The following is a 21,778-nucleotide window of genomic DNA, read 5'->3' on the forward strand; positions in this document are numbered from 1 at the left end:
GTATACTTGTGGTCTCGAATTTGGAGTGCAGCCTGGGGTTCTCAGCATAAGCATTGTATCCTCGGGGCTTGTTTCCATGTGGCCATATGCATAAGTGGGGAAATTAAAGTCTATAAGAGAAAGCTTCAGCTTGTCTTGCCTACCTCTAACCTTCTTTCTATCTTCTCCATTCAGTGTATGCCCGTCCCGCTCCACTCATATTCCTATTGGGGTAAGTTAGTAACTTATAGAAACTTTATGCCCATCGATTCTATTTTGATTCTCACATGATGCATTCTAAGTAAAAATACGAATTACTTTTGTAGTGGCAATTGGAATGATGAATAAACAGAACCATATAAAAGAGATGCTGTGAATATTCCCAAATAGGCTACTGGGGCTATCAACTACTCGGCCATCTTGGAGATGAATAAACTGAACCATATAAAAGAGACGCTATGAATATTCCGAAATAGGCTACCTGGGCTATCAACCACTCGGCCATCTCTCCGAGAGACAATCTCTATTTTATTCCCCAAAATAGAACATGGCCATATAAGTTGATCTGTAGAAACATCCCAGGTATGAATCTATATTTCGATGTATCGACTTTGTATATTTGCGTCTTCACCATTTGATCATTCACCCTACCAAGTTGTCCCAACAGTTTTTCAAACAGATTGGAAGCTATGCCATTAGTTTCCATAGATGCAATTTTGTCATGGCAGCAATATGGGTGGCAAACACTGTTTATATGTCTTAATTGAAACAGAGCTGGTCCCTGGATCAACATTCTTATGAATTTTTTTTCTCAAGAAACCCAAATTTTCCTGAAGATGTTTTCCAAACAGATTGTCGGCTATTCGGAATCCAAACTTAAACAGATAGGATCTTGACACATGATTAGAATCTATGCACAAATTTAAGATCCTTATCATAGTATTCGAAATTATTTTCAATCCAAGTAGGATCCGAAGAACAATCTAAATCTGATCAGACTGAAAAGGGATCGGAATGGATTGTGCTTAAGGCGAAGTGGATCTCCGGGACCAGCTCTGTTTCAATTAAGACATATAAACAGTGTTTGCCACCCATATTGCTGCTATGAGAAGATTGCATCTATGGAAACTAATGGTATAGCTTCCAATCTGTTTGAAACACTGTTGGGACAACTTGGTAGGGTGAATGATCAAATGGTGGAGACGCAAATATACAAAGTCGATACATCGAAATATAGATTCACACTTGGGATGTTTCTACAGATCAACTCATATGGCCATGTTCTATTGTGGGGAATAAAATAGAGATTGTCTCTCGGAGAGATTTTACCATAATCAAATCATTTCACTCTGTATCACGAAAAAAATAATGATAATGTCACTCATTACATCATTCTTGCCTTCTCCATGCTTTGATTGATTAAGCTTAAATTTTACACCTTAATAAAGGATTTGGTGGGATAGATCCCATTCTCCAACAATACCAAGACACGAATGTTTAGGATCATCCCAAACAGCCAACCTAATGTTGTCACGTACTTGATGTCTTTTCCATCCATGATGCCATTTACCACGGAATCAGACATTTACCATGCTTTTTACTAGAAAGAAAATGACGGGAAAAAAACAGTTTGATTTCTAGGGCTGTTTGGATGCACGGTTAATCTTTATTCCCAAATTTTTTTAATGTAAAATGGATTTTCCAGCTCTTGGTACACTCATCTTCTAGGAAAATCTATCTAACTACTATATGTAAAGGCGGAATCGTGGGTTAAGTTCTTCCACCCTTTGCCAAAAATCACATCTATATCCCAGCTGTATTATGCCTATTTTCTTTAATAATAAGTTATGATATTAATTACTTTCTTTAGGGTAAAATCGTAATTTATATACAATGATGAAACAACTATTTTATATTACTCATGCAGGACACTTGCAAAATATTGACGAATTCCGGGCACCTCAAGAGGAACAACAATTATGGAAACCTCTATCGATTGGAGGGCTAGGATCAGCCTATAGTGATTGGAGGGCTAGGATAATATTAAATAATATTAATAATTACTGAAGAGGAACAATAATTATGGAAACCTCTATTGATTGGAGGGCTAGGATCGGCCTATATCGACTGGAGGGCTAGGATAATATTAAGGGCAAGGATAATATTAAATAATATGAATAATTATTTAATATTATCCCAAAATTTCAGCCAAAATTATTGAAATTTCGGTCAAAATTCTATACGAGAAAAATAGTCAGTCGTTCATTGATTTAGTCGGATTTCAGGCGAAATCTGCGAAATCCATAAAAATCAATTTAAAAGATACTTCAACTCAGTAATTTTGGCCGAAATTCCAGGATAATATTAAATAAGAGATAAAATCCATATTTTTTTGGGATATTCTTTAAATTTCGGAACGGGATTTCGGGGAGAAATGAAATTTCGGAACAAAATTTCGAGGCAAAACGAAATTTTGTTAGAAATTTCATACCATTTCGGGTTGACCGGATTTGGATTTCGGTCGAAATTTCAAACCATGCTTAAGAGCAAGATTTTAAATTTCAATTTAAGTTTCGATCGTCTTGGAAATGTGGACGTTTCGGTTTCAGATGAAAATTTCAGTAAAAGATAAAGTAATACTGTTTTTCTTATTATATGAATAGATCCTAGGTAGTTGTTCCTTTTAATCAACTCCAATATTAGATTGGCACTTTATTTTGCACTATTTGAACTGATATTTGGGTCCCACGTGCAACGCACGTGCATTTTTCCTAGTATTTTCAAAAGCCTCAGCTTTATTCCACGTAGAATTGCATAAAACGAAGGGATTTGCTAGACACTTTCGTGGAAAGCCATTTCATTCCCGGCTTTTGCATGTGATGAAAGCTATGTCAGATAAATTAAATGAGTAAGACAAAATATGCCAAAAATTCATGTGCGGCTGTCATCACATGCAAAAGCGGGCGCAAAATGACTTTCCGCAAAAGTGGCTAGCAACTCCCACAAACAAATTTTACACATTTTTTAACCTCCATTTTAAAACAAATTTTACACCCATTTGCACTTAAGAATAGTCTTACTGCTGAAAAGATTATGACAGGAAAAAAAAAGTTTGAATTCTAAAGGGCCCTTTGGATGCACGGACTTATTCTCAACACTTTTTCATGGAAAATGAATTTCTCCGCACTTGGTACACATCTTTTATGAAAAATATTTTCAAAAGGCTCACTTTCTTTTTGGGAAATGATTTCTGCGCTCCAATGTTTTGATAAACATGCGTTCAAATTTTTGCCGTGTAACATTTAAAGGGCTGTCAGACGGATATTACGGTTCTCAAAAAGCTCTTAAAGCCCTTAAACACTACATATGTTTATCAAAACAATTGAACACAAAAATGGGCATAAAATTTGTCTTACACCAGGGGCTCAATTCCTCTTTCTCCCTCTTTCACTTACCAGTGACAACCATAGCTTTATCATTGTCTACCAATTGAACGATCATGTCACTCGGTGTTAGACATGGAATTTCAACCACGAAGGCGTATGAATTTGGGTATTCCTTCTCTTCTGTTCGCATCAGTGCGAAGGATGCTGCTTTGTTTTTTGGAACAATGGCAAGGAGGGTGATGTCAGCTTCAACTATACACGCATCATTTACAATATATATCCTCTGACTGGCTCGTGAAGTTCACTGAGAGGCATGAACGCAAAACTACAATATTCATCTTTAGCTTTGAATTGATGTTTCCTCACTACAAGAAAATGAAAAGAAAGTTGGAATCATCAAAGCCAATTTATGTCTGTCCTCGATACTTGATACTCCACGAACTTAAGAGACGCATTAGAAGAGAGAATTAGGTTGCACCAAAGAAGCAGGATTCTTCCCTGGGAGCCTTCGATTCCCGCTTTCGATTCCCGCTCTGGCAACATTGAGAAGGATTCTTCCCTGGGAGCCTTCGATTCCTGCTCTGGCACCGTTGGGTTGCACACACTCAAGCTAGCCCTGGATGCATTGAGAAAGAGAGACAGAGAGAGAGAGAGAGAGAGTAATTAAATATGCAGCAAAGAACAAAAAAGGAGGAGCAAAAAATTTAGTAATTAAATATGTATTTTAAACATAAACAATTTTAAGTAGATTTTAGTAAGAAAAAATAGTTCAAGCAAGCTTGATCTAGATCTTCTTGGGCTTCTTGTCTTCTAGCTTAACAACGGTCATGGTGAGCACCCCATCCTTATAAAGGGCAGAGATCGCATCTTTATTCAAATCATCTGGAAGCAAAAATTTTAGAGAGAAGGTGCCCAAATTCCGCTCTGCTCTTACGTACTTCACTCCTTCCTCTACCTTCCTCTTTCGCTTACCGGTGACGAGCAACACTTTATCATTGTCTACCAATTGGACTTTCATTTCACTCAATTTAAGACCTGGTATTTCGACCACAATGGAATATTAATAGGGGTACTCCTTTACGTCTGCGCGCATGGAAGTGAAGGATGCTCCTTCGTTCTTTGGAACAGTGTCGAAGAGGGTAATATCAACCTCAACTTTACACGCATCATTGACAATGTATCCTCTAGCTGGGTCGCGAAACTCACTTAGAGGCATCAATGTAAAACCATAATAATCATATTCAGCTTCAGTATTGAATTGGTATTCCGTCGCTACATACAAATCGAAAGAAAGTTAGAATCATCAGGCCCAAATAATAATAATTATTATTTTGATCGGTAAGCCAGGGTTAGCCGGACCCGTACTGGTATATTAAAGAAACAAGACTACTCCCCAATCCTTTGGAAGGGAGCAGAACAACCAAGGTCATGATATCCTTGATATCAAAACAAGCAAGAGAAGAGAGAAAACACGTGAACTCTAGAGCCGGTCCTCATGATTAAGCTCCTAATGATCCAAGATGTCTTTTATCTTCTGGCTAAAATACCTTAGTCTCTGGCTCTTCCTTAGCTTTTGAAACTTTTGGTGAGAGGGAGAGAGATTATGGCTCTTCCTCATCTTCTGCCCCAAATTATGGCTCTCCTCAATACTCAAATCTTCACGAACTCGAGTGAAAGAAGCATTAAAAGGAAGAGAGAATTAGATTGCACACACCCAAGCTAGGCCTGGATGCAAGAGAGAGAGAGAGAGAGAGAGAGAGAGAACCACACTTAAAGCATTAAAAGTTATTGATCGTCCATGTTAGTCTCGAAGATGGAAGTGGAACCACACTTAAAGCTTCTATCTCCTTCACCACTGAAGAGAAAAATATAGGTTTGAAACTAAAAAAACATAAACACTTTCTTGTAATTCAAAGAAGTCAGAGAATGTTACCTTCCATCGAATCCATCCAAACAGACACCTTTGTAGAGCACACAAACAAAAACCCAAAAGCTGAAGAAGGATAGATTTTCTTAGCAGGCTTTAAAAATTATAAAAACGGATATGATATACTTTGCCCACTCATATTCCCAATTTTGCCTCGTTTTATGGTTGTGAAGATCAACAGGCAAAGAAGTCACAACCCTTTTATCGGATGGGGAATCCAAAAGTCGCATGGGAAAATCCAAATGTTTTAAGTTCGTATTTAAAAATGAGTTTTTGCTAACAAGAACTACCCACTAATGCTCCTCCTTTTTGTTATGATATCGACACTCCTCAAAACCTATCTCTTTCTTACAACTTTCTAGGGGTGTCAATGGATCCAGACAGTCCGATGGATCGTCCGAATCCGAACGTTAACGAACGGGATCTAAACGTATGAAGAGGATCCATAGGCATATTTCGGATCATCAAATTTGGGATCCGAAAAATTTTGGATTGTGTATGGGCACGCCACAGATGCCCATTGGTTAGTCACGATCCGAAATGGTTTACAAAAATACCCTCCAAATTTTGTTAATGTTAACCGTTCTATGAAGGGTATTTTGGTCAAAACCTCTCTATCACTTAATGAATCGGATGGGAATGCAATTTCACTTATTCCAATCGTTTCATTTCATACTTTGACGAAGGAAAAGAGGGAGGGGTTTTGTTCTTTATGCATCATATTCTTTGATAATAATTATACATTTGTGTATGTAATTTTGATTAGTTTTATTGTTTACAAGCATTATTATACACATAGATTAAACATAGATAAATTTTTAATTTAGTTGAAGAAAATGCATAGAGACACACTAATAGTGGACTGTCATTCTATCTCTTTTTTTTTAAAATTAATTGTTTACTTGCTTAGTGGGACATAATAGGACACTCCGATGGACGGTCCGAATTAAAATGGATCACGATCATGACGTGGAAAGTAAGATCCGAAGAACAATCCGACTCCGACCCGACCGAAAAGGAATTTGAATGGATCGTGACCGTGACATAGGTGGATCCGACCCGACGTGGATCCATTGACACCCCTACAACTTTCCGGTCAAAGAGAGGACTGTTGATATCAAAACAACAAGGAAATGGAAGAAGACAACTTTTACATCCTTCTAAAGACAACTATTTGCTTAGTGGGCCCCACTTGATTGATGATCCTCTTATAATAAGTCGTTAGAAATGAATGGTTTGGATCATCAGACAAGTGGGGCCCACTAGGCAACTGTCAGGATCTTCCTTACTTCCAACCATACTGTCACCCTCATATGCATACATTGTTTCTTGTTCAACTGGGTATCTTTTTTCTCAGCCTACACAATAGTACATATATTAGGACGATAGATCACACCAAAAATCCATCTCCGATGGCAGTCCTTCTCCAGTCTATTGCCTTTCCCATTGATTGTTAGACACCAACATTATGCCCAGTTTGGATTGCAGGAAAAATGTTTCTTGTGGAAAGTTTTTCCCTAGATTTTTTTTGTTTCTGCGATTCAGATGGAAATGATATTGTTGTGGCTTATTTAGAGTGGGGGTGTCAATGGACCCATACAGTCCAATGGACTATCTGAATCCGAACATAAACGGACAGGATCTAGACACAATATCAGGATCCATGGACACATTTCGGGGCCAATCATAGGATCCGAAATTATTACCGAACGGATCCAAACAACCAACAACACAGCCCTAAATTCAATTTTATTATACTATTTTATGAAAGGGAAGTGATATTTACGCCCCTTTTGATCACCAGGGACACCCAACGTCAGTGTATCGATGGCAAAAAGGGAGATGATGTACTTTATGTCAAAAAAATCCAGTGGCTTTGATTGCAAAGTACACTGGCAAATGGGTGTCCCTAGTGATAAAAGGGGCGTAAATATCATTTCCCTTTATGAAAGTATCCTCTAACATTTAATAACTTTAAAGTATTTTTGTTAGGAGAATTTTAGTAAAAATAAGGCAGTTGTGTTTTTTTTTTTTCGAATGATTCCTATTTGTAGTAATTTTTCATTCATCTCTCTCAAGTCTTCACTCATCATCTTCTCCTCCTTCTCTAACCATTGACCCCAGTCCCTAGCAAGGTTTTAAATTTCCACCGAAATCCGAAATTTCGGGTTTCGGTCAACCCCGAAACTGAAATTGGGTAAACTCGAAACGTTACAAAATTTCATTTTCCCTGAAATTTCAGTCCGAAATTCAAGGAAAATCTCCAAAATTAGAGGAGAGAGATAGACACATGGGGAGTCGATTTATCACTCCCCTGGATTAAATCCGGTTGGCTTTTTCCAACCCTAACCCTAACCCAATCTAACCCGAGGCAATCCTAACCCAACCCAACCCAACCCTAGCCAAAATGGGGTTGAACCCGACCCAAGCTGCACCCCCTACTCAGGGAGGCGTGGGCCAAAGCGAGGGTTTTATTCACTTCTCCCGCCCTCCCGATTCTTATTTCTTTTACTACCACAAAACCTCGATTTAGGGTTTACGGGTTGGACTTAGATCTATATAGTAATGGAGGAAGCTGAGAACGGTAAGGAAGCTAAGAAAATGGCGGAGAGCGAGGAAGAGCAGATGATCGGTCCCGGTCCTGTAATCGCCCGTTCTCGCCCAAAACGCCCTCTGCAATTCGAACAAGCCTTTCTCGATGTTCTTCCCTCTGCTCACATGTCAGTTCTTTTCCCTCTTTTTTTTTTAGGGTTTTGAATTTGTTGTTTTCTATACTTAGGGTTTCTAATATTTTTCTTATTTTCTTCTTTGTTTGTGAGTTGTAATGCTTTGTTGTTTATGTCAGTAGGATCTATTCTTCTTACACATCATTTGATTCTTTATGTGTTATGCCGAGATGAGATATGAACTTTGTAACCCTAAAAACTTTTTTTATTGTATAAGATGTTTTTTCTCTGTCTGTTTGATTAAATCTTTGGGAGAATCCCACCAACATGTTATAGTTTTCATTTACTTATTTGGGTTGATCTTTATAGATAAGGTCTATATTTGACATCTACTTTTTTAATCTTATGGATATTGCGAGTGAGAGTCCCTCACTTTGCATCTTGAAAAAAAAACATCACTAGTATTTGGTGCCGATCTCGTTATGAGGCGGTATTTGTGGAGTTTGATGCCATTGCCATTGACTTCTTTTTTGTTTGTGAATAGTTAAACTATTGATATTATTGGAAACAAATAACAGAAAACAAGAGCTCCTGAGAAAAGGAGCAAAATGTTATAAATCTGACTTTTAGTGTCAATACACTATACAACAATTGATTCCAAAATTCTCAAGATAACCCATAGCTGGATTGCATACTCGATGGATGTGAACAATGCTGCCTGATTTGAATGAAACCAAAACCTTCTCCGTTGCCCCAATGGATATGACATGGTGAAGATGTTTCTTCTCTCTTCAACATCTTAATCACAATGGAAGTAATGCACTAGAGCTGATACCAAATATTATGGAGCATATCAAGTATGTTGAAGCTGACAGATTTTACGAATATAATCCCATAAATCAGGGAAATATCATGTCAAGAGCCAGTGCTCTTATAATGGGGCAGAAAATAGAATGTAAGGTGCTGATTTTCAATGAGTGAACGCAACAAAGTAGAAGATTAACCGTAAAATTTAAGTTATAAAAAACTGGGTGAAAACAGTTTTTACATCATATAGAAAGTTCCTCCTTACCTGCAAAATACTTCCCTTCCTAGAAACAAATGCCATAAATTTTTACCCTAATTCCTCTCGCTAGCTAGTATGGCTTCATGAAACTTTTCCATTTAATGTACTCAGTGTTCATCAAGTTTCCTCAGAGAGAGGAATGATGAGTAGCGATCCACATCTCTTTGATCTTCATGTTTGAATTTCTTCATCAATTGCACCCTCATTTCCTATGAAATTCACAATTTTGTTGTAGGTTATTTCCTTAGGATTTGTTTCCTTTTCAAGTATGCACTCTATTAGCCCAGCTGGCAACTCGAGAGGAGGGGGAGAGGGAGAGGAGAGGGGGTGGGGGGCGGGAGGGTGAATTGGGTTTCTAACTAAGATTTGTGGACACGGCCACGAGTGTCGGACACGACAAACCCCAAAATTTAGAAACAGGGACACGGCTAAAATATAAAGTATATATAATCTTGATTTGTGGATATAGATTTGTGTGCCGAATTTCGACACGATATGGGTGTTTGGCATGGAAACCCCTAAAAATTTAGAAATAGTGGTACACCCATACATGTACATACATATAATGTTTCCGTCACTTCTAGCAGGTATTTGGAAGTGTCGAAAAGAGTGTCGACACTTGTGGACATGGGTGTCATGTCGTGTCCGACACGGCACGTGTGTCAACAATAAATTCAAAGTGTCGGCCCAATCATAGGTTTCTAAACTTTTGCTCCTTTGAAAGACTAATTAAAATTAAAACAAAGAACAAAAACAATGAATTACTTGGAGGGTAAAAAGGAAGATGCACAATGGTTTGGCACAATCGGGCCTACATCCACTCCACGTATATCCCATTCGTGGCTTCTGCTTTATGGACTTCTTGCGGGCGAAGTTCAAGCCGTTTACAAGCTTTATCCCCAAAGCTCCTTCCCGAGGTTGAATCCGTGCGTCGTACACTTGTCCGAGCTTCAACTGAAAGCTCACTTCAAAAGGTTGACAAGGTGCCCTCCACTGTAGTACAAAGATGAAAAACAAAGCCTTCTCAAAAGAAAATACAACAATAAGCTCAGTACAAAACACTCACAAAGATATACAAGTTGAAATCCTACTCTAATACCTCAAAAGATTACCAAATAGATGCAAAAAGGGTTTAAGCACTCAAGAATATGCTCAAATAGGTTTAGAGAGTGTGTATTAAGGGTTTAAGGGGGTGGAACTCCTTTATATAGAAAATCCAAGCCAAAAGTAGCCGTTATGGCCCTGTAACAGCTAGTTAAAAACTAGCCGTTATGGCGATCATTGCATTTGTCTTGGAGGAGATAAAAGTCAAGTCTTTTTAAGTATTGGATTGTATAAATAACCAATTATCATTGCATTTTCTCCGATGCCAGTGGTTAATCAGAAATTTATGTCCTATTATCTGCTAATGTCCTATTCATTTTTGAATTTGGGGGGCAGGTTGTAGGTCTGCTTCTAATATTAAGTTTTTGGTCCATGCTGATCTTCCTATTTGTTCATCAGCTCCGTGCTAATTTTAGGCTAGGTTTTAAATTTCGGTTTCGGGGTCGGTGTCGGTTTCAATCATCATGAAAATAGACACATTTCAGTTTCGGTTGGAAATTTCAGCGGAAATCATGTAAAATACACGGAAATGTATGGAAACATATGCAAATGACAGAATTTCAAGATGAAACTTCAGGAAATGTTAGAATAAGCACTTACTTAGAAAACATCACACAAGCAAGACAATCATCCATAAGGTTTAGCAGCATCGAACACCTAGCGATAATTCAGTACATTTCACATTTCTCATGTAATTCATATAAATATTTCTATATAATACACGCACAACATTTCACATGCAATTTATATAAATATAATTATATAACACATACTGATATAGTATACCACTAATAAAACTTAGGATCTTGGTTTTGGTATGCGTTTTGGTGGGGATGGAAATGAAAACATTTCCTTCGTGTCAGTTTCGGTGAAAATTTATAACCATGATTTTAGGAGGCTTGGTGTTAGTGCTTGGGTGGAAAGGGCTCATCATAGGTCCTTTTATATGTTCTGGATTCAAACAAACAACTAGTAAGATTAACATCTCATGTGAAGACTTGGTGGAGCTGGGTATTTCTTTATATATTGGGAAAAACTTCCATAATTTCGGACAATTTTGAATTTGATAGTGGCTTAGTTAGTTCCTATATGGTGCAAATGTATTTGTTCTTTCCGAGAGTTGATTTATTTATTCTTTCAGGAAATGCATTTATGCCAATGCTATATTATTTTAGAAAATATTACCAGATGCACCATGGTATCTTGATAAAAATATTTGAAGTCTTGCTCATAGTCTTTTATGGATGACATTTTATCATAGGTATGAGAAAAGTTACATGCATCGTGATGTGGTCACACATGTTGCTGTGTCAACAGCAGATTTTTTCATAACAGGAAGCATTGATGGTATGGCATTATTTATTCACCTTCTCTTTTTTTATTCTTTTGAATATGATGATACTTTAATCGGGCTATTTCTTATATTCACATATGGTTAATATGCTTTGTTTGAAAAGTCATAAAACACAGCATTTCCATATTGGATAATTCATTCATGGGACCCATTTGTGTTAATATCAAAGGAATACTACATGACTAATTGATGTAGTGCAAATACGTAGGTGTTTCAAACCCAAACATTGGATGAGGAAGGGTGACTTTTGACGAAAGAATTTTTTATGAATTTCTGGTAATTTAATTTGAAATTTTAAAATATTTTTGTTGGATTTAAAGAAGTCTGTTTTTTGGAAAAAATAAAGTTGTTCGAAGCTTCAAGAGTTTCTATTTGAATAAGGAGTTTTAAGTTGAAGTAGGAAGGTTAAAATAGGACCGATTTATAATTAGATTAAGTTAAGATTGGAGTAATATCTTTAGAAGAGATTTGAAAGAGTTTTCTTTGGGAAGTTTCTATTTTTGTTATGAAGGAAATTTAGTGTGTTTAGAACTATTCTAGAAGTGTTTAAGGTTACAAAGTACTTTGGAAAGGTCTAGGATATTTGTGTCTAGGAAGGAAAGTATTTTGGAGGCGAAACGAGTCTATTTATGTGATGGAAACACAGTATTTGGGTAGTCTTTGATTAATTACGAAAATTAAAGTTTATGCAAGGAGTCTTGTTCTTTTCTGCTGTTTTCCCTTTGAGCCAACGCTATATTCTGCTCCCCTTGTCATTTATTGATGTGTGTGCTTGGTTTTGTTCTGGGTTGAATTTATGTTCGAAGATTGATATTGTGTTTCTGCTGTACTTCTATCTACGCCCTATCTGATATATATGTGCGCACGTGTGCGTGTGGGAAATGATATATTCGCCCCTTTTATTTACTTGGGACAGCCCCCCTCTGGTGTAAAAGAGTAGTTGTAAATACACTAGAGGGGGCTGTCCTAAGTTAAAAGGGGGGGGGGGATATATTACTTTCCTTTATATGTATGTATGTAGGGTTTTCATTTTTGTTGAATAGTAGAAAGCTTCATTAAAAACGACCAAGATGGTAAAAAATACAAGAGAACTGAAAAGGAATATATGAGTAATGAGAAAAAACAAAGAAGACAAGAGAAAAGTCAAAGGGGAAGATAATCAATGTCCGCAACAATTTCATATGCATGAAAAAGAGAATCACACACATAAATTGCATTGACATCAAATTTTCCTCTTATCAGAAGATGTTCTATTAATTTTGGTAGGGATCGTACACCTCCGGCTCTATCGACCATTAATTACATTTCTTGAAAAAAGAAAACATCTCTGATTATCCATCAAGAGGTTCCCTGTCTAAATACTACTTTTAATTATTCATGCTCAAGAAGGGGGACTTCATCAAATATCTGTTTTTGTAAACAGATTCTCTCGGGTCCGACATTTCTTTTACTCCTGGAGAAATAGTAAATTGAACTCTAAAGATTTCGTTTTCTGAGTTATTGTCGACTCTTCTGTAAAGGATTCTCTCCGAACTGAAAAGGAATTATTCATGCCTGCCTTTGAGCCATCTCAGATGATTTCATTTAGACTCTTTTGTAAGAGAGTCCTCCGGAAGAGGAATTTCCTTGAGTCATTTCATTTTTCTCCCGGATCCCGGAAGAGAAAGGTTTGTTTGTCATCTTTCTCCCGAATCCCAGAAGAGAAAGGTCTTCTGTCTGTCATCTTTCTCCCGGATCCCGGAAGAGAAAGGCCTTCTATCATCTTTCTCCCGGATCCTTGAAGAGAAAGGTCTTTTGTCATCTTTCTCCCGGATCCCTGAAGAGAAAGGTCTTTTGTAATCTTTCTCCAGGATCTTGGAAGAGAAAGGTCTTCTTCCTTTTGAGTCTAGAAGAGACTCAAAAGAGTTCTTTATCCTCCTTCTCCTGGATCCCGGTAGAGAAAGGTCTTCTTCCTTTTGAGTCGCCCGGTAGAGACTCAAAAGTACTTCCCTCATTTTTAGATGGAAGGAGAATTGTTAGTTCTGGAAATATTTACCTTTCCTTTCTTTCTTTCTTTCTTTTGCTCTTCTCTTCCTTTTCATAACCCTTTTTCTCTCTCTAAAGGATCGGATCCTCTTTCTAAAGGTTCTTCCTTCTATTTATAGAATTCTCTTGAAGTGATTGGCAACTGTCACCTCACCCCCTATCTCTTCGCTTCACGACCTCCACTTCCCCCTTTTGTGGGGAGTTGCGTAACTTCCTCTTTTTGAAAAGTGGATGACACACTTCTTCTTTTGCGAGAGTTATTTTGTTCCCTAAAATTAGGGATCTCTTTTCCCTTAATGGTGTGCTCCTTTTTTTGTTTTCTTTTCTTATTGAAGTACTTTAACTTTATGTTTATCTTTTTTTACTTTAGGGAATAACGTGATGCGTAACCACGCCTTTTCTCTCTCTTCTTATTTTACTAAGAGATTTTACTATTATCTCCTTTTTATAAAATTTCGAGTCCAACAATCAAACTGCTCAAAAGCCTCTCTACGAGCCCCATCCCCGGCAAGCCTTGGCAGAAAGAAATATTCGAAGAGGCAATGATTTATTTAATGTCATTAAAAAAGTCGTTGAATCTCCAAGGGGGAAGGTGAGAACCGGACAACTATCGATCCCTTGATGTATTGTGCGCACCTTCGCCTCATTAGAATACTCCAGGCTGATAGGGTTTTCATTAATTAATTTATTTATTTAATTGGAAACACTTCAGAGCCAAATATTTGAGATAATTTTCATGAGTTAGGAATATGGGATTCTCTTCCACTGCCTTCGTGTTGTCGTATTATTTCGAGGTTCTGTCAATTTGTTGATTCTGATTCTTTCCTTTCTTTTTATATGTTATCGTCTCTTCAGTCTAGAAAATTCTATGCTTGGGCTTGATCCGATGTCTCAATTGGAAGGTGCTCTGTCGCAACTCGCAGCCATGAGGTTGTGAGAACTTAACAATCAAAGAAAGAAAGAAAAAAGATAAAAGAGAAAAAATAGTTGTGCTTAAAATTGGACAAAGGTGTACCAAAAAGTGTGTCCCACTGCACACCTTGTTTCCCACAGACCTGTTATAACTTCTTGCAGCTCGAGTACTTTATATGAAGAACATACCTGTTACAACTTCTTTCGAGTACTTTATATGAAGATGCTCTGTTTCTCTTTGTACTTTAGTTCTGTTTTGTCCATGTTATATTTTGTGCTGTGGTGAGTTGTGGCTTCTTGTTGTTGTTCTTCTTTTTGACCATGCCATCTTTAACCTAAGTTATTATTTGTAAGTTGGCATGCTTAACAGAGGCAATCATTTGCTGTATTGAATAAGTTTCAAGTCATAGTAGTTACAAAATTGATGATTTTAGTGGTATGATGAGGTGTTCTGAGATATCTTACATATATTTATTTGGCATGGTATTCTATTTTATATGCATTAATTGCTTGAGTATCTGGTTCCACTATACCATTTCTTGTTTGTAGACTGACTTCTTACTTTGTAATGCTTTTCTAATTAGGGCATTTAAAATTTTGGAAGAAAAAGGCCTCCAGCATAGAGTTTGCTAAACATTTCAGGTCTCACCTTGGTGCCATTGAAGGTCTAGCTGTGAGTTATCATCTTCCATACATGTGGTGGATCATCGTAGCTTTTCTTTTTATTTTTCTAATGGATTATATATTGCTTTATGAATCTCAATAAATCTTAAGTCTAGTTCAACACTTGTTTTCTATGTTCAATTAGAAATTTGATGCTTAGGTAAGTGATAGTGTTTTGAATCTTTGATAGTATTGGGTATTGAAGCATGTTGTTTGATCTGATGTAAATTTGTAACTGTGCTTTACCCACCATGTTGGGGTATTTTTAGTCATATAGCAACTTTTAGTCGTGGAAGGGTATTTTTGTCAAATTTTGAATATGTGAGGTCATGGTATATAATTTCTTATTGAAAGGGTAAATTCATTGTGACGTCGACTTGTTTTTAAAATGTCACATGATGTCTGAGCCAACCATGGGGCTCTAAGGTTGATCTTTATGCCAGATTGTGTAAAGGAAGTATCATTACACATTATATGTTACTAAAGCAAGCTCTATTTAGATCTGTTAGGTATTTTCTCTTTTCAAATAAAATAATCTTCTCTTCATTTTTATTTTCATGCCCAACCATGAATCCTAGGTCTTAACCTATAGCCTGTCACCATTTTTTATCAATAACAATTAAGACATTTTATTAAAACAAAAGTAGGGTGTGCAAAGATGTCCTAGATTATCTATAAAGCTATAAAGGGAAATAAACCATATGATCTCGTCAACAATAGGGAAATGGTCTTTCAAGATGGTCAATAAAGCTATGTATCATCCTAAAAAATACCTATAGCGGTGGCTAAATCGAGATCTTGACTTAGCACATCTGTAGCTAAAATGGAATAATGGCAACTAATAAGAGTTGACCTCTAAGAGCCCATCCAATATAGGTAGGATTGGGTTCAGAATGTGTAGGATCATCATGTTTGGATAGAAAGGGCATCATTCCTAGGCATGGTTGGGAGATGAAGGCGGAGAATAAAAGTAGTTTAAGGGGATGCATGTTTGGTTGGGCAGCTACCTTTGAGAGGATACACACTATTGATTTTCTTAGACAAAAGAATATGTTGATAATTGATCATTGCGCTCTTTGTGTTGAGCTTGGAGAATCAGTGGACCATCTCTTAGTCCATTGTAAGATGGCTAGTGAGATTTGGGGAAGATTACTGGCCAGATTTGGGATAGCATGGGTGTTCCCAGCTAGGTTTGTAGAGCTTGTGGAAAGTTTGGCTTTGGGACCATTGAAAAGGAAAGGAAAAATACTATGGCGGATCTCCTTTTTGGCTACGATATGGGTTCTTTGGAAAGAAAGAAATGCAAGAACTTTTAAGGGATTCTCAAAGGGAACACAATTTCTGTTTAACAAGGTGATTGCGTTAACCATATCATGGGCAAAAACTTTAGAAACTTTCAGATTTGTATCAGCATATGATATATGGCATGGGTGGAGAAAGATTTGTAAAGGGTCGACCATCGAACCCAAAATTGTTCAAAGGTGATCGCCTCTCGGACAAAGAATTCTGAAGTTAAATTTTGATGGCTCTAGCATGGGGAATCTCGAGCCGTCAGGTATTGGAAGCATGGTTATAAATTTCGGCCAAAACGGAACGAAACGGCCGAAACGAAATTCACATGAAGTCGTTTCTTTACAAGATTTCGGCTAAATTTCACCAAAATCCCGAAATTTCGCTGAAATGTCGCTAAAATTTCGGTTGAAATTTCATTTTTAGCCTTTTTTTTTTACAAAATTTCCACAAAAAATTTAAAAATGTCCACCGAAATGTTATAATTCCCACCGAAATTTATGAAATTTCCACCAAAATAGCCGAAATTTTAACCGAAATCGCTGAAATTTACACCGAAATTTTAGACAATTTGGTCGAAATTAAAAAAAAAAAAACCGAAATCATTTACATATTTTTACATGATTTTTGCCGAAACCGAAATATTTTGGTTTCATTGGTGGCCGACATCGAAACCGAAACCGAAATTTAAAACCTTGATTGGAGGTCTGTTGAGAAATGAAGAAGGGGTAGTGATTTAGGCTTTTCGAGGCCCGATTGGGGTGGCGGATGCGAACGAGGCGGAGTACGTGCCATACACCAACGTATCAAATTGCTCCAAAACGTGGATTTGAACAAGGTGGTGATCGAAGGGGATTTCTTAACATTATTAGATGGCTTCGAAATTCACACGGGATCCCTTGGAGATTTGCTGCGTTATTTGATGAAATTCAGGACAGGATTGGGGGCACATCAATTGTATTTAATCATGTAAGGCGGTCTGCCAATTGTGAGGCAGATAAATTAGCTAGAGAGGGAGTATCTAGAGAGAGTTTAGAGTTATTTGATTTTCTCCCTCCCTAATTTTTGATTCCTGTAATTTTTCCTTATTCTGGAGTTGAGCTTTATCATTGTATTCCAAGGACCGCCTCGGTCTCTATTTCTTATCAATGAAAGTCTCTTACCATTCAAAAAAATAAAATAAAAATAAAAGTAGTTTAAGGGTGTAATGAAGGAAGGAGGAAGGGGGAAGAGAGAAGAGAGAAGAGAGAAGAGAGAAGAGAGAAAGATGGTAATGTACTAATGTTGGATTAGGATTAAAATGATCCCTAGCCCTTTATATTATAATGATGAGAACAGATAAAGACAAAGGGACCCCTAAAGGCAATACATACTTGGCCCATTAAGTTAAAAAGAAAATGGAAAAATGCAACCCCCTCCCCCTCCCTCCCTCACACACACACACACACACACACACACAACCCCACGCCACACACACACACACACAAAACTGGATTAAGGATACCGTTCATGCCTAGTGCGACTTGACCAAGTCGCCTGAAGAAGTGAAGGGCCCAAAGACTTGGGAGATCTGCCAACTACTGGGAAGATGGAATGAATGGAGTAGACATGATGCTGGCTCGGACCTTCTCTCCCTCGAAATGAATGTCGATCTCGATGTGCTTCATACGCTCATGAAACAGAGAATCAAGAGTAATATGGATGGCAGACTGGTTGTCACAGTGGAGATAATTAGAAAAATCAAGGGGCAAATTAAGTTCTGATAGGAGAGACCGTAACCATATAATCTCACAGGTGCCATGGGCCATCATGACCTGATACACTGCTTTGTCCTTGGAATGGGAAACAACTGCCTACTTTTTATTCCTTCAGGTGACTACGTTTTCTCTCACAGAGATACAATACCCAGAAGTAGAACGTCGATACAATATTCCTTCAGGTGACTACGTTTTCCTCATCATCGTACTAACTAAAGATCAAGGTTTCCAGGGTAGGATTCGAAAGCGGGATTCGAAGGTTCCGGGGATGGTGGGGAGCGAGATTCGATTTTTCGCCAGGGATTCGCCGGAGAGTCGTCGGAGAGCGATAAAAAATTAATAAAAGATAAAATTTAAGGAAAAATACCTGAAAATCAAAATCTAAGCATTCAACTGTACACCATTAAACATAAACATGATTCTCCAAATACCGAAATCATAACAGTTTTTCATTCAGGAGCCAGGAGGCCCAGGACTCCACCATTAAACAAAAAATTCAGTTTTCAAAAAGCGAAATATCAAAATTATTACAGAATTTCTCCAGTATTTTCAAATAAAAAGAAATAAAGTTAGGCTTTTCTCTTTCCCTTCGAATAAATATGATCAGTTCGTCCTCTTCCTTCCACATTTTCTGTAAAGGAGAAGTTTAAATAAATGAATTAATATTTATAAGACTAATTATCTTCACTGGGAAATTGAAAGTGTTAAAGATTTTGTACCTCCCCTTGTACATTCTCCACGCCCCAGGAAACTAGTAATACGACCTTGAGTGTTGGATGGTCGTCCAATTTCAAGTTCCGAGCTACTGACCACTCTTGGAGTCCCAGATCCTGCAGCTTCGTCATTGTCGTCTAAGTCACGACTAGTGAGTGAAGGACTTGAAGGTAATGACTGAGATGACGCACGAAATGTAGAAGGTCTAAGGAAATCATCATCGAGATCCTGCCATCGCATATCCTCCATTCTGATAGAGGAGTCATCCATAACTGGGAGCTCTGGGTTGATGTCCTATTTTCTATTTGGTTCTTCTTTGTATGCAGCCGCATTATATCTAAATAATAGATTCCAAATTAAATAAATAATTTGACATAAGTAATGAAAAACAATTATTACATGCAAAACGAAACAAACTTAAACCTGGATAGGAGTCGTAGATTTGAGTGGATGTACACAAGGGTATCACTCTCTGCAGAAGATGTGCTGATAGGCTGTGTGAGAATTTTGATGGCCACTGACTGTAACTCTGGTACATGACTTCCATGAAATTTCCACCATTTGGTCACACACATTGGGATCTTTCGCATCCTCACTGGCAAATTTACTGGAAAACCTTCTAACCCTTCCTATGAAATCATATAACTGACGTCTAATCGTTCCACTCATCTCATCATCAAGGGAGAGATCCTTAATGGCTTCATATACAACATCTATGATTTCAGGGTCTTTATCTGAAAATAAAATTGAATAATCGATCAGTTGGTAACATAAATGAAGATAAATACAATTACATTATGAAATTCACAATATGAGAAACAATTACATACCTGGGGTGACTCGTTTACCACCGCATGGTGCTGGAATATTGAGATATGCAGGGTCATAATATTTTGGAGTGAGTACATGAGCCAATGCATGCATTCGAATATTGATCTTCCCCCATCGTCCCACCACAATACCATGAATATGATTGTACATGTCAGGCACATCTTTCAAGTTATCTTTTATTTGTCATAACATATTGTCCATGCTTTCGTACACTTCTGATATCAGACAGCCTTCCTGGTCAGTGAACTTAATCATTTTATAGATGGGCTTCGTAATTAATAATGCCTATGTTATGTTCGTCCAAAATTCATCAGAGACTACACAAGTAGTTGTCATCTCGCCTCTCTCTATCATCACTTTGTCGGTGCAAGTATTTAACCAATCTTTCCAAGCATCTGTTAATACTAGACTTGGCAAACGAGTGGGTCGGGACGGGTCAACCCGCGGGTGGTGCGGGTGCGGGTCACACGGGTCAGAATTTTGGTGACCCGCATTTTTGCGGGTCAGAAATTTGATGACCCGCGCGGCCCGCGGGTGGGCCGGGTTAACCCGCGGGTCACCCGCAATTATAAGCAAATATAATATGGGATTTAAATTCTCCTGATTTGACGTGATTTGACCGCACCCAAGTTTTTCCCGTAATTGTAATAACTCTACACATGTTTGTCGTATTTTTCTCGTTATTTTATAATTACATAACCATTTATCCGTAATTTTTCATCTAAAACTTTATAACTCAGTTATTTACTTTTCTTTTGTGTAATGATTACGTTTTTTTTACTTTTTCTTTTGCTAGAAACCTTCGCCCTCTGTGCGCATCTTTGCACAGCGTTTAAAAAAAAAAACGAAATGTTACCAACACTGCTGAGGGCACTCTCACTTTTTTAAAGGTATGGTATGGCCCACACCATCGGATGATCCAAACCGTCCATTAGATGGGCCATAGGCAAAATAGGTTATACTCCAAAAATCATTTACATCTGATGATTTTCCAAGAGCTGGTAACATTCTCCAATAAATTCTTAAAAATTACTTTAAAATGCGGGTGCCCGCGGGTTGACCCGGCCCAACCCATCTTTTTGCGGGTTGGGTTGCCCGCGGGTCAAATTTTGGCGGGTCACTAAAACCCAGACCCGTGCCCGCAAATTTGCGGGTGGGCCGGGTCAACCCGCGGGCATGGGTCGGTTTTGCCAGGTCTAGTTAATACTGTCATCTGCAACGCTATAATGAGTTGCAAATCTAGTCTTCGCAACTTTCAGCAACTCAAACTTCGAATTGCTTCTAAATATAGCAAGAGCCTGCGAATAATTGGTAATATATTTGACGACATCCTTGCTGGAACGGTAAGTCTCTCCAATCCAACCTAAGTGGTTATGCTTGGTCAAGTCTTTGAATATCAAATTTAATATGTGAACCACACAAGGAGACCAAAATATGTGGGGACAAACTTTATTAACCTCTGTCCCAGCAAGCTTGCAATTGGCTGCATTATCTGTCAGCACTTGCACAACATTAAAAGGCCCTACTTCTTCAATGGCATCCAACAAAAACTTTGCAATGTTTTTCCCTGATTTCTCGATGGCAGAGAAGTCGTGCGCATAGAGAAACATTGAACCAAACATATTCGATGCCAGTACATTAATTAGGGCTTTGTTCTTCACGTTTGTCCATTCATTTTTCTCTCAGAACACCAATAGCTCTTGTTACATTCTCTTTCTGGTCCAATAAAATTGTTCTTGCTTTCTTATAAGAAGGCAACTTGTATCCAGGCACAAAATTGGCGGCAGTTATCATCTCTTGAAAATATGGAGATCGGAGGACGTTAAAGGGAATCCCATTGGCGGCCAAAAATCGCAGCACTTTATGATCAACATCGTCTCTATCCTTTGCTCTAAAAGACTTGCCAATTGGTGATTCACCAACCTTACTTGAAGAAGTCGCACCAGAGCTGGTAGACTTGCCAAGCATGTCTAACCGCGATTTCTTCAATGGCAGTCTCCCAGGTAAATTCTCTGCTCTTTGGACTTGGCTTCTGATGTGCTCTTGTAATTGTTTGTCTTTTGCAATTGCACTGCAATATGCTATTCCTTGACCTTGACCTCTT

General features: G+C 37.9%; 1 protein-coding gene across 2 annotated transcripts in view; it reads left to right on the top strand.

The window, feature by feature from the left end:
* The first annotated feature begins 7,715 nt into the window (after window positions 1–7,715).
* CYP71 (cyclophilin71) overlaps window positions 7,716–21,778 on the top strand; it is a 32,664-nt gene continuing 18,601 nt past the window's right edge. The window contains exons 1-3 of one of the 2 annotated variants that reach the window (XM_077374170.1): window positions 7,716–8,012; window positions 11,390–11,475; window positions 15,004–15,092. In XM_077374170.1, coding sequence (XP_077230285.1) covers window positions 7,858–8,012; window positions 11,390–11,475; window positions 15,004–15,092 — 330 coding nt within the window. In that variant the 5' untranslated portion in view covers window positions 7,716–7,857. Of the gene's footprint in view, window positions 8,013–11,389; window positions 11,476–15,003; window positions 15,093–21,778 lie in introns of those variants that run through there. The other variant, XM_077374171.1, reaches the window with a different exon arrangement.

The sequence above is a fragment of the Tasmannia lanceolata genome, unplaced genomic scaffold (genome assembly GCF_043159265.1).
Source record: "Tasmannia lanceolata isolate RefF3 unplaced genomic scaffold, GAP_Taslan_0.1 ptg000044l, whole genome shotgun sequence".
NCBI lineage: Eukaryota > Viridiplantae > Streptophyta > Magnoliopsida > Canellales > Winteraceae > Tasmannia > Tasmannia lanceolata.